The sequence below is a fragment of the Tachypleus tridentatus genome, chromosome 4 (genome assembly GCF_004210375.1).
Source record: "Tachypleus tridentatus isolate NWPU-2018 chromosome 4, ASM421037v1, whole genome shotgun sequence".
Taxonomy (NCBI): domain Eukaryota; kingdom Metazoa; phylum Arthropoda; class Merostomata; order Xiphosura; family Limulidae; genus Tachypleus; species Tachypleus tridentatus.
The window spans coordinates 53,155,462-53,169,135 of NC_134828.1; the positions used below are offsets into that span (position 1 = coordinate 53,155,462).

The 13,674-nt window shown below is 33.9% G+C and overlaps 1 protein-coding gene across 2 annotated transcripts in view; it reads right to left on the reverse strand.

Moving 5' to 3' along the window:
- The window catches only part of LOC143249141 (protein tyrosine phosphatase type IVA 3-like), a 36,528-nt gene that overhangs the window by 2,752 nt on the left and 20,102 nt on the right, over positions 1-13,674 (reverse strand). For both annotated transcript variants that reach the window (XM_076498522.1, XM_076498523.1), the window contains exons 4-5: positions 10,490-10,620; positions 723-797 (exon numbers count right to left, since the gene is read on the reverse strand). In XM_076498522.1, the coding sequence (XP_076354637.1) occupies positions 723-797; positions 10,490-10,620 (206 nt within the window). The remainder of the gene's footprint in view (positions 1-722; positions 798-10,489; positions 10,621-13,674) is intronic.

Below are 13,674 nucleotides of genomic sequence, written 5' to 3' on the forward strand. Positions count from 1 at the left end.
TATTGCACAGTAATTTCAAATATGTTATTGTTGTTTTAGTGTGTTAAAGTGATATTCTTAAAATTACTTTTTCAAATACTCTTAGGTTTTAGCTTTCTTGTATACTGATATATAAAATCACGTCCGCTTGGTATACAAAAATTAGTTTCATTGACCTATAACGCACCTTTCAGTCCTGAAAATAGAGTAATATCATAACTAATTTCTAAAATGATACAACTAACCAAACAATAATTCTTTTACATGCTGAACTAAGTATAAAACTGAGTTTTATGGTATTCAAAACATCAAGAAATTTCAAACTAATATTTTTCAGTTTGGGGTTGGGTTTATTAGCTTTTAAAATACATAAACGATATAATAGCCATACAGCACATTCTTCAAAATTTGTGTAGCATAATACATTACTGTATATTTAGGGGAACCTAGGTGAAGTTTATTATTTGATATTGTTTTTAAAATACTTACATTACACTTTTAGAAATATTTTGTACCATTTTTTCCTCTATTTTTCTATTATTCTCTTCTCTGTGTATTTATGAAAAGTTTTGCATTAAACCAAAATGTGATTGATTGTATTTCAAGTGCACTATTTTGTAAAGAAACAGAAAAACATAACTAGTCTGACCTGTTAACAATGTAACAGACTTAATGATAAAGTATGAACACTATTACAGAATAACTCATTCATAACCACCTATGCAACAATACATGTTACTCACTGCCTAATGTGTTCAACAGCATCTTCGTACTTCATGCCCAGTTCTATTAGTGCTAAAGCAACTAATACTGGTGCCCTGCAAAGTAAGAATTAGTTTAAATAAAATATTATTACTGATAACAGCATTAAGGTTATACTAATATACTCTGCAAAACAGCCAAACAGAAAAAATAAAGTATTTATAAATTATGCTAACAATAGTCACCTTCTTTTGCTGAACATACATGTTAGATACACAAAACAGCCAGCTAATACCTTATAACATTGTGATAAAGGTTTTGTGCACATGCCAAGTCTTTGAACAAAACTCTCACCTATTATGTTCAACATCCTAGTCTATGATGTTATCAGCAATAGACTATAGCCTTGTACCAACAGGAGGGTTACACATCCACTAAACACAGTACTCACTTTGAACACTTAATATGTATCAGAACCTCACCATTCTTGATGAGGAAAATGAAATTTCAGAAGTAGAGAGGAAGGGTGGGCGTTTCTTTGGAGAATCCCACATAAAGAGAATGGTGATGGTGTGAGGGAGCTTATGCAGATAAAAAGAAAATAACAAGGAATAAATCCTTTGTGAGAATAAAGTAATAGGAAGAGAAAAGTTCATAGAATGTGTCATTGACTAAGGTGTATTTGTGTGTATCCACTAGGAGCATCACTTGGGAGACCAGCAGGGAATACTTTTCAACCAATACAACTAGTAATGCAGAAAAACACTGTCTAAAAAAACCTCACCCATGTAGATGAACTGTTATAAAGATAGTTGAATTGTAGAAGCTGCTCAACTGCTTTAATATGTGCAAAGCATATATGTGACGTGGATGCTGTTGATTTACAAAAGGATTTAGACAATTCAATGAGTTGGACAAATAAATGGCAAATGGGTTATCATAATTCAAACTAAAATATAACTTGGATGGGAATAACTAACAGTGTCATGATGGAAAGGGATTCTCATGTAACAGATGATCAGTATCTAAAGCCATCTAAGTTATGTGCCATTACTAGTAGTAAAGAAAATAAGATTTTAGGTTTTTACCTACAGAAATACTGAATACAAGTCTAAAGAGGTTATAGTTTCATTGTATGGTCACTGGTTATGCCACACTTTGAATACTGTGTTCAGTCTTGGGCTTCTTACCTTAGAAAAGACATTGCATTGTTGAAAAGCATTCAGAGAAGGATTAATAAAATGATGTCTGGAATAAAGGAGTTGTCATACAAGGAGAGGTTGAAATCTTTCAAATTGCTTTCTCTTGAAAAAAAGAGAGTTAGGAGGAATCTAATTAAAGTGTTTAAGACTGTTAAGGGAATATACATTTGTTTTTTTTCATGCTTAATGGCAAAATAGTAGCACTAAGAGACAAATTTAAATGTTGGTCAGTAAAAGATATTTTGAACTAAGACAGTTTTATTTCTTTGAGTGGTTGGCCTTTGGAACAGGGTTGCCTTCAGATGTGGTGGATGCAATAACTGAGTTTAAAGAAATGCTTGATAAGTGTTGGCTTTACAAAAAAAATAAACAGTTTTACTTTAGAGAAAGGAATAGCCAATAGGTCCCATGTTGCCCAGAACTTTGCAACATGTTAACAATGATATAGTTAAAGAAGCTTAATAAGATTTATGAATGAAAATATTTTCAAAACTTAATATTTTTAAATATTAATATAAATAAACATATCTAAACTGTCTTGAGGCATAATAAAGTAAATATATTTCTGCACAGGTAGTTTAACCACTGCATGTAAATAGTGATCCAGTATGGAGTTCATAATATGGTTTCAAAGATGAATATTATGTTATTGTTGAATATTTGCTACTTGTTCTTTAATATTTGATCACAGACAGACATATATATTTATATATATATCATAAATTTTATTACAAATATTTTGTTTCTTATTGAATTTCATACAGATTACTTAAGGGCTATCTGTGCTAACCATCCTTAATTTCAAAGTGATACACTACAGAAAAGGCAGCTAATCAACACTACCCACCACCAACATTTGAGATACTCTTTACCAACAAATAGTGGAACTGACCATTACCTTATAGATGTCTTTACTGCTGAAAAGGTAAATGAGTTCAATGATGGAATTTAATCGTCTGACCACAATATTATGAATCAAGTGCCCTAACCCCCAGGCTATGTTGGGCCCCAGTTATAACAAGTATGGTTTATTCTGACTGAGGAGATAATTGTCATAGCTCAGTGACTTAACTGTGTACAACTCTTCATAAATGTCAGTGATGTTGGTGCCAACTGCCAAGACACAAGTGCACCCTAACAGAACAACTACAGAGTAACAATGTTGGCACAGTCTTAAACTTGTACATATTTTCAAAGCTTTATCACCATAAAAAACTAGGTACAAGCTACAAAGGAAAAACCTTTCATGAAGGGTGACGTGACAAGTGGCTGATGAGAATGTAACAACTAGGCTATCTGTGCCAGACATCCAGTATAAAGTTAAAATTAAAGTAAATTTAGTAAAATTCATTAAAGGAAATTAAGGTAAAACAAAGTTTATAAAACAAAAACCAATGTTCATATCTAGTTTACAGCATTAAGAGAAAAACTTCAGTAAAACAAGTTGTAGAGAACTTTCTGTAGCATAACTGTAATTATCATAACTCACCAGAAAGACTAACAGGTAAGTACAAAAACCACCATCAGTCACCTGAAGTTGACCTTTCCAGTCCTGGTTCAGAGTTATTTGACATTATGGCCATTTTCAAAAAGTAAAATAATAAAAGTTTTAAAAGACTTGTAGCAAAATTTTAATAACAGTTTGCCAGGAAGACTAACAGGTAGTTCAAACAGCAGCGTTAATCACCTGAAGATGGCCTTTCCAGTCCTGGTTTCGAGTTATTTGACATTACAGCCATTTTCTAATTTCAAATCAAACCAGATGGATTGTAATACTTGAAAGGGAATCACATTTAAAAAGGTCTAATGTATAAATTAAAAACTTAAATGGCATTAAAAAGACTGATGGCCTTTACAAAACTAAAAACATTTCCAAGGTGGATAGTATCACCATCACCAATAACACTGTCTAACATTATAGACAAAAAATGTTTAAAATGGTGCTGTCATTATCCATTAAAAATTTTAATAAAAATGGGCAAGTGGCAACATAACCCATATATATGGAGGCCTTGCAAAATGCCATACCTCCATGTTATATCATAAGCCTTCTCAATGCCAAAGAATATTGATACAAGATGTTGTCGTTTGAGAAAGGCTTCTCTGATTGGCATTTCAAGTTCAACGAGGTGATCCACGGTGGAGCGCTGTCATCAGAACCCACACTAGGTGGGCGAGAGGAGATTGTTTGATTCGAGGAAGCAAACAAAACAAGCACTAACCATCCTTTCTAAGGTCTTACAGAGACAGTTTGTCAAAGCAACTGGACGGAAGTTTGAAGGAATCTTGGGATCATTCCCAGGCTTAGAGACAGGTAGGACAGTAGCCTGGCGTCAGGCATCAGGAAAAACATTCTCTTGCCAGATCCAGTTAAAAACAATCAGATCAGAAGAATAACAAAAGAAGCAGGAGATAGATGGCACAGCATTTCATAGTGTACATCATCAGGTCCAACCGATGTATTGCCAGACAGATGAAGGGCCAGTTTGAATTCCACCACTGTAAAGAGACGATTATAGTGATAAAGACAATCAGCTCAAAGGGAAAGAGATGATCACTTTGCCCAAGTCTTGATGGCTAAGAAGATGGAGGAAGAAGCAGAAGTACTTGATACCCGGCAAAAGCTTTCACCTACAGTATCGGCGATTCCTGGCCATCACAGAGTAAGATCGAGAGGGGGACGGAATTATATTGCCCACTGACCTTTCGAATCTTGTCCCACATGACTTTGGAACTGGTGGTAGAAGATATGCTGGTTGTGATCTTAATCCAAGATTCCTTCTGGCTTTGACATCTTACCCACCAAGTAAGTGCACAGGCCTGCAGGAAAGCAATGCAGTGCAAGAGTGTGGGATACCTATGAAAAGTATCCCAGGCCTGTTTTTGAGTCTTCCGTGCCATGTGACAGGCAGAATTCCACCACAGATGAGGATATTGTCGAAAATGTGTCGAAGTTTTAGGAATACATTGAGCAGCTGCTTGTATAATACAGCCATTTACTACTGCCACACAGTCATCTATTGATGGCAGGACCAAGTTCTGCGAGAGCAGCAAATGAGGGCTAGTTGGCTTGATCCCACTTCCACTGAGGTATGCAGATTAGGTGGCATCGACCATGACCACTCTCTCTCAAAATTACAGGAAAATGATCACTTCCTCGTGGGTTATTGTTAACCCTCCAAGAAAAATGGAAGAATAGTGAAGGGGAGCAAATTGAGAGATCAAGAGCAGTAAATGACTGACTAGGTGCATGAAAATAAGTAGAAGAACCAGTATTGAAAAGAAAAAAGTTGTGATCTGAGAGCATACGCTCTATGACGCAACCCCTCCTATCAATATCAGCACTTCTCCAGAGGGGATAATGTCCATTAAAGTCCTCCAAGATTAAAAAGGAAGACAGCAACTGTTCAATGAGAACATCAAGGCCTGATTGATCATAGGTCTCTCCAGGTGACAGGTAAAGAGGGTTTTGGTATGTATGACTGTACTCTGCAATTAAGATTGCCTGCCTTGATAGTGGCAGGTGGACATGGTGATGTAAATGTCAGAATGAGGACATTGGTCATCATCGTAATTCCATCTATGTGAATGGAGATACACCTCACTGCAGAAACCTCTTGGGTGGAGAAACCAGCGAGAATCTCTGACTCGGGGATTTTTCCAAATCCCTCTCAACAATAATTGCTCATGATGAATTCAAAGTAACATGAGGTGTAACCTCTAGATGGTATATCCCTAATTGCCTTTGAATGTAAGAAGAGTTCACTGTGTTGAGATGTGGATGTTTCCACCAGTACGTCACCAGATCAAAGCTTTACTGACTTTGGAGAGCCAGCAAGTCCCTCTAGTCCCTTCTGAATGAAAAAGGGAGACATCTGCTTTAAAGGTTTGTCTAAAAGATAATGTAGTATAAGAAAATAAGGAACAACAGGTGTTAAAGATATTGAACCTTGCTACTCAGAATCTTCAAAACATGGTCGTTTATCTATGGACTGTTTTTTTACTACTTTATTTAAGTTTTTATTTGGAGGATCCATTGTAAGAAAAGGAATATTTCGGTGACCCCACCCACCATGAAGCCCTACGAGGGGACACACTACAATGTCAAACAAGGAAGCTGCAGTAATGCTAGGGTTTTGTGAGCACTATACCTAAACACCAGCATCAGATACAATAACCATAATACCTGTTGAGAACATCCATCACTGGTATTTGGTTGACCCTAGCCCACACTGGACCAGCCGACTGACCCAAGGGGGGCTAACCTAAGGCTGCCTGTCTACAGGCATTCAAGGCCAAAGTGGTGTGTTAGGGTTTGACCCCTCAACCATCAGAATCCTCTTCTCTCCTTCACAGGTCACCACTCATGACAAACACGTGGATAGATGTTCAGATCCCAGAGGAGGTAAACTGAAAGAACAGAACCTTCCCTGGGAGGTCCCCTCACCACATACAGGAATCCACACTGAGGGGATGTAATGTGTTACTGGTAATGTTATAACAGCTTGTGCTGTACAAAACAATGGAGTGCAGAATAAATAATATGAAACCAAGAAACAGGATGATCTGACACATTAACACATGTAATAGGTTCAACTGTGGATTAAAATATAGTTTATAATCCATTTATATTAATGCTGCATATGAGGTATACTGTAAAATCAGGCCTAAACATTTTTTCAAATACAATTACACCAAAGCACATTAAAATATATACCAAAACATAACCTGAAGGTCAGTGTTAGAAAATCAAAAGGGAAACTGACAAGGGTCAAGCAGATATACAGAACACTTTCAAATCTGGTTTAAATTTGACCATGTGCTAAAATATATCTTCTTGGACCCATGTTGTAAAATCTTTGCAGTAAAACACACTAATCTAGGCAACTTAATCTGTACCATATAGTAAAATAGCCTAATACAGCTGTTTAAGACAGTGCTTAGTAAAGAAACAATGGTATCAAAAATACATTCAGGTGAACACAAACACAAGTAGCACTATTCTTTTTACATGAGTCATGCTTTACTCTGAAATAAAGAAGTATATACTCATATGAAAACAACCTAAAACATAACTGCTATATAGAAACTCATTACTATGTAGAAAAGTAATGCATACAACAGCAATGGATACAGCAGGAATACACATTCATTACAAATTTAACATCATGTGGAATAGTGCATTAATGCCACACACTGTGGAGACCACATTTTGAGACAATCTTTGCTATTATCTGTTAAATGAAATTAGTCCTGGCTTCAGATTAGTGGTTCATAACATCTGCTTCCAATATACTAAACTGACCAACAACATTCCTTGAGGAACAGACTACTGAATGGAATGGCTACTTGCTCATTCAATTTCAGTTCCATCAAGTATGTAAAGAATTATTATAGGGCATACATAATATACCATCAAGCTATTCCATGTACTAATAACATTCTGCTAAAACTTCTCTCAAAGGAATGGTCAAAGATACACTTTAATTTAAGCAGGCAGTATTAGTGACAACTACTCTTTCTACTTCTGGTCACTGTCACCATATTCCATACTGAAGAGTAATATTTGTAAAGATGTAAAGACTCTTTTAATTCAGTTCATTTACCAACCAAAACCAAACCTGCATTTCAGATACCATTATTATGAGATGTTCAATTGAATAAAAACAAGATGAGAGTAAACTTGAGATTATTCTGAACTTACAGTTTTGTCTTGTTATAAAAAAAAACTTATGAATTCCAATTATCAGCTGTTTTGTGCAATGTTTTCAGTCAAAGGTCTACATGCTAAAACATTTTGTGAGCATACTGCCATAAACGTTTTTTTAATGTGTGGGATACAACTAATGGAGAGATGTGTGGATAAATTAGACAATCACATATAACTTCATAATATCACTTGTTTTTGTTATTTGATAGTGAAGCAACAGTCACTAGATAAAAGAATAGCCTTCCCATGTGATTTCTGACACTCCCATATTTGTTTTATTGCTACTGTATAGGGTTAATGCAACTCTCTAATAAAAATGGTTTATTTGTAGGCAACATATTTTTGTGTATTTATACTCAGAGAAAATAAGCCTGTGGTAATATCTGTTGCATTAGAACAAAAATGTAGGAATAATTTGCATTCAAAAAATAGCATAATACATGCATGGTACTGTGAAATTGTTATGTACTGTTGTTTATTTCAGTACATTGCTACACTAAGAAATATTCAATTTGTTGACATAGAAACATTTATCATAGCAAGAAATAAAAATCTAAGATTTGTCATTGAATGCATGAAAAATAACCTCTATGGATGTGTATTTAGCTGCAGTGCTAATGTTTGGCAAATACAACTATTTATTACTCATGTAATTAATTTAGAAAACAAGTATGTCAGAAATTTTAAGTGAAAAGTTAAAATAATATCATATTAGGCTTAAATTTAAATTATATTTGTCCCTCTTTACCAACCAACTTGCATCATCTGTGCAATTCCTAAAATGTTCTTACTTATCTATTGGTATTTTTTTTTTTATCCAGCCTATTTTTGGATCCAAATTTTGCTGATCATTTTCAGTTTTCAAACTTTTTTCTTCTTTTTTTTCTGTTCAATACTGCTCTTAAAATTGTCATTTAGTAAAATCCAATTTATAAAATATCTGACCAACTTAGAAACAACTCAAGAGTCAAAGTGGATGCTATATTTTGCATATCTGTAAGAACTATAAGGTGTGGGGAAATTAAAAAAAAAAACTGTGTTAGCTGTGAATACCTGAAAGACCTATATGCAAGGATGTAAAGTTTGACATAATACTAGAAGAGGAAGATTACATTCTAGATCAAGGAGCCAATGTTGCAGTTTTCTCAGATAAACTTAACTGATTATTTCTGCTTAGATTCATACATGAATGTTGTCAACTTCAACAAAAGTATCAAATGTTAAATTTCAGGCACGTCTCAGTGAGATAAAAAGTAGCACTTTGAGAGGAGACCAAAATGGACATTTTTGTTCTCTGTGTTAGTGTTGGACCTGAAAAAGATAAGGAAACATAGGATATTCTGAATCATTCCACCAGCTTAGTATTCAAGTGGGAACAGAGTTCAAAATAAAACCTGATCAAATGACTTTAGAAAGTCACAGGTGTATAAATATAATAAAAACATTTTTTGGTTTTTAATTTCATTAAACGTTTGCTTTACCTATGTGACTGAAATTCTGTATCATAGTAGTTTTTTTTGTAACATTACAGTTTAATAAACTAAAAGACTTATAACAACTGATATACAACTTTATTATTTACAGTGATTATTTGTTTGTCATTACACAATCATTGCAAAATTCAAAGATTGATAAATGGTCCTCTAATTCTTCTCTTAAATACTACTGAGTTTAATTCATTATACATGGAAATTACCTAATAAAGCTTTTTATTCCTGCCTATAAACACCCAACAGGACAAGGTCAGTAAATGAGAAAGAATTGTTTTTAATGTTGGCTTAATTTACTTTTATTGATACAAGAAAATCATTCTTACACTTGTAAATACATTTAGTTAAACCCAATTTAGAGCACAGATATTTGTGTGTACAGTTATTTATAGTTGTAATTAGAAGATAGAATGTCTAAATAAATCTCAATAAATTTATATAATGCTATACATAAACTTAACATTAATTAGATTTGAACTGATACAAAAATGAAGTATTCTGAATGTTATGTAGACACCCAAGAAAGTAAGAAACATTCAAACACAGTATTTACAGTTTTTAGCCAGATGTTCTTCATCATTTGTTTTATAATTATAGATTTCATAATTGGTTGCTGCTGCCATGTTTGGGACCCAAAGTATGTTTCATTATTGAAGAACAAAATGTAGTAACTTTTCATTAAAAAAAAAAGAAATTCTCTTAACCTTGGCACTGTCAGCCTAAGTTTTCTTTTTTCTCTATGACCTGTGGTTGTTTTGTCTGATTTACTTGAAACTGTCCTGAAGGTTATTTCTGTATCCCTTGTACCTCAACTACAGTAGGTATAGATGTTACATTTGAATTCTATAATCAACATTTCCCATGAAGCTGTGATTAGAGTAGGTTGCTTGCTTCATCTAGGCTTTTTATTTTTAAGTAACTGTAACCTTCTCATACTTGAAACCTTCATATTTCTGGTTTTATTACACATCCTTTTATAATGACTAATGGGCCTTTGTTGTAAGCCAATTGATTTCAAAGTGTGGAGTAACTCTTACAATCTTGGTTGATAACTAGGAAACTCCACAGCACTAACAGTATTAACAACTTCATTAAGCTTTACTAATCTAGTTACCACTGTCAAAATTTGCAATGATATGTACAGACTACCAGAGGAACTGGTTTACAAGTTTGATGGTATTACCTGCTTTCCCATTTGTTAATAACGTAAGTTTCAACACTGTTGTATAAATATGAGTTATGCAGATTTTAGATTCAAATGCAAGTGTCTCTGAAGACAGTCAATCAATTCACTGTTTCCTCTTTTAGCTCCCAAAATGACAAACGGCAGTAGAAAGCCACCAGCTATACAACCCTGAGAGTAATAGATCGAGGAAGTTAACGTGCCAATGCTATAACATTCTTACCTTCCTAAACCAGCTACGCAATGAACAGCTACACATCCTTCTGGATCATCTTTGAACCTTGTCTTCAATAAATCAAACCAGTCTTCCACTATCTTACCTGGTGGAGGTGAGCCATCATCAAATGGCCAATCCTACAAGAATAAACACTAATTTCTATAATTCATAGTCATAAGAAAATAATATTAAAAGCAATTACTACTCAATTACAAATAATAAAATGAAAATATGATATATACATAATGAACGTATGAAAACAAGTTTAATATTGCATCCTTTTCTTAGAGCCAAAGGCTTCAATGGTAAATTTTATCTCAGATATTCAATGGTCAGCTAGTTTCTTGCAATTTCATCAACTGAACTTTACAGGGCTTCCTACTGTAAACTTGTAACATTAATTTCAAAACACATTATTTTTATCGCTTAAGTGTGTTATACAGAAAGCAGGTGAATGTATATATGCATCAACCTAACAGAAGATTTTTACATTCTATGATCTGATAACCATAAACAATTTTGTTAAAGAACTTACTATGATTTATGAAATGAGTATTTTTACAAGATTTAATTATAATGGCTTGTTTTAATTTTTCTAAAATGTATACCAAATGCTTTCTAACATATTCCTATATCATACTGTTAAATGATTTTAAAAATAAAAAAAAAACTCATCAATATGTCAACTTATTGCCCTTTGAGAGGGTCTTCATCTTTGTTTTTGTGCCAGTTGAATATATAACTATCACAGAATGTACATGGGAGAAAACATTCCTGCAAAACTAGAAAAAGAGAAAACATTTTAACATTTTGTAGAAAAACAATGTTTATGTTCTTATTACATTTAAACTGACATGTATATGTCTTGAAAAGACTCCGATGGATGAATTAATGAATCAATTTTCATTTATTTGAACTTGATGAATACATCCACCTCTTATTTCTATACTTAAGCTGCACATAACATTCTCAACAGCCTATGGCAGTGAACACTCCCATTTTTGCCAGCTACAGTAAATAAATGTACCTGAAAGTAAATTATCACTTAACAAGCTACTCTGTACTTTACTGGTATAAAATACTTCACAGCAGTAACTCTGAAGATAGACAAAATGGTTTTCTATTAAGAATATATAACTGAATTGAGTCAACTGGACAAAAAGTTTAAGTTTACAACCATTTATTTTAATTTTTATTACATGAACCTGATGTCATGTGAGGTTTAATGCTGTGCACTTGCTGATTATCTGTATTCAGCAGACCTGTATGGCTAGTGATTCACACATACACACAAAAGCTACCCATATATACCCACAAAGCCAATGAAATAAATGCCATACGAGGTAAGAGTACATTTGCTAGTACATGTATAAAGTAAAAACATTTAATGGCATTAAGTTTATATCAGCTATAATAAATCACTACATGATAATTATGGCATTGTATTAGGCAACAGTAATTTAATTAGAATGTTAAAATAAAACTTACACTAACAGTAACTATAGAATATATAACTATTAAATATGTACCATAAACAGTATATGGATATAAACACAAACATGGAACAGATCTGATTTTCAGTGTTGCACTGAGAGAAAGGAAATGTGGAAAATGCATTGATTTTAAGTACATGTCACTTTGAAAATGGTACACTGTAGACTTGGTAGTATGTCTGCCATTTTTACCAATATTTTACCCCAAAAAAAGTATTTCTAACATGCATGTTTTAAATAATAAACATGAGTATTTAAATTCCACTTATGAACAATCATAGGCCCAGAAGCAATGTGAGCAGTTGAAGTGTCAGCCACACTGACTGTGAACAAGTGTATGACTATTTTTAAACATCCTTGTATTGTTTATGGTTCATTATTGTAAGTTTATGCATAAAAGAAAATAAAGATTTTTTGTTTCAAGTTTTTTTGCACAAAGAAACCAGGCTATCTGTGTCAAACAATCAGCAAAAGGAAAAGTACTATAAAAAAAATTAAAGCAAAACAATGTCCAAAATTTGGATAAAAGATCTAAATAAAATTAAAAAGGCCAACAGCCCATAAAAAGTTAAAGCACAGCTGGTTTGACACTACAGTCATTTCCTACTACCACACAGTTCTCTATTAATGACAGACAGATAATGAGTGGTGAAAGATGGCCAATTGGCTTGGTCCAACTTCCACAGAGAGGCACGTGGGTCAGGTAAAAACAACCATAGAAATCTCCTTCAAAACAATAGTAAAATAATCACTTCCCCTTGAGTCACTGTCAACTCTCCAAGAAAATTGAGAGAAAAGTGAAGGGGAACAGAGAGAAAGATCAATGGCAGTAAGAGATTGACTAGATGCATGAAAATAAATATAAGAACCAGTATTGAAGAGAGAAAGGATGTAATCCAAAAACATATGCTCAATGAAGTGATCACTTCCATCAAAATCAGCACCATCCAAGAGAAGATTGTGACCTTTAAAGTCTTCCAGGGTTAAAAAGGGAAATGGCATCAAAGTCTGATTGATCATAGGTCTCTTTAGAAGACAGGTAGAGAGAACAAAGAATAAAGTTATGACCCAAGGAAACACAGATGGTATCTGGCACTAAAGGTGTTTTGAGTGGCAAAGACAGGAGTGGAATGTGCTGGTTGACAAGCAGTAAAACCCCTCAATGCATGCTTTTCATCACACAGCCTGTCTTTTTGGCATAAAAAAAACTGATGAAAGGTGGCTACATCAGTATGTTTCAGAAATGTATCATGTAAGGAAAAATAAACAGGATGATAGAAATTAATCAAGGCCTTAATGTCATTCCAATTATAATGGAAACTTCAACAATTCCACTATATCAGAGTGGCCATTTTTATTTAGGTGGAAAAGAATTGGGTAGAGAGCCCCTTGGTTTATGACCATGCCATTTTTTTTCTCTATTAGAAGAAGGTCTTGTCAACCTCCAAGGATTTTGCCCTGGGTCAAGTGAGCAGGTCTGTGTCAGTAGATGGAGATTCCACCAATTCAGGGCATGAACAAATGATCATTCTATATCTCATGAGTGAAGATGGTGGATCCCAGCAGATATCAGATCCAGGGGCAAAGGAAGTGAACCCAGGATGTCAATGAAAGGAATTATGGAAAAAGAGACTTGTCAACTCACTTATCTATTGAGGGCAAACAACTCTTCATGGAAGGACCTGTCTGCATATCCAC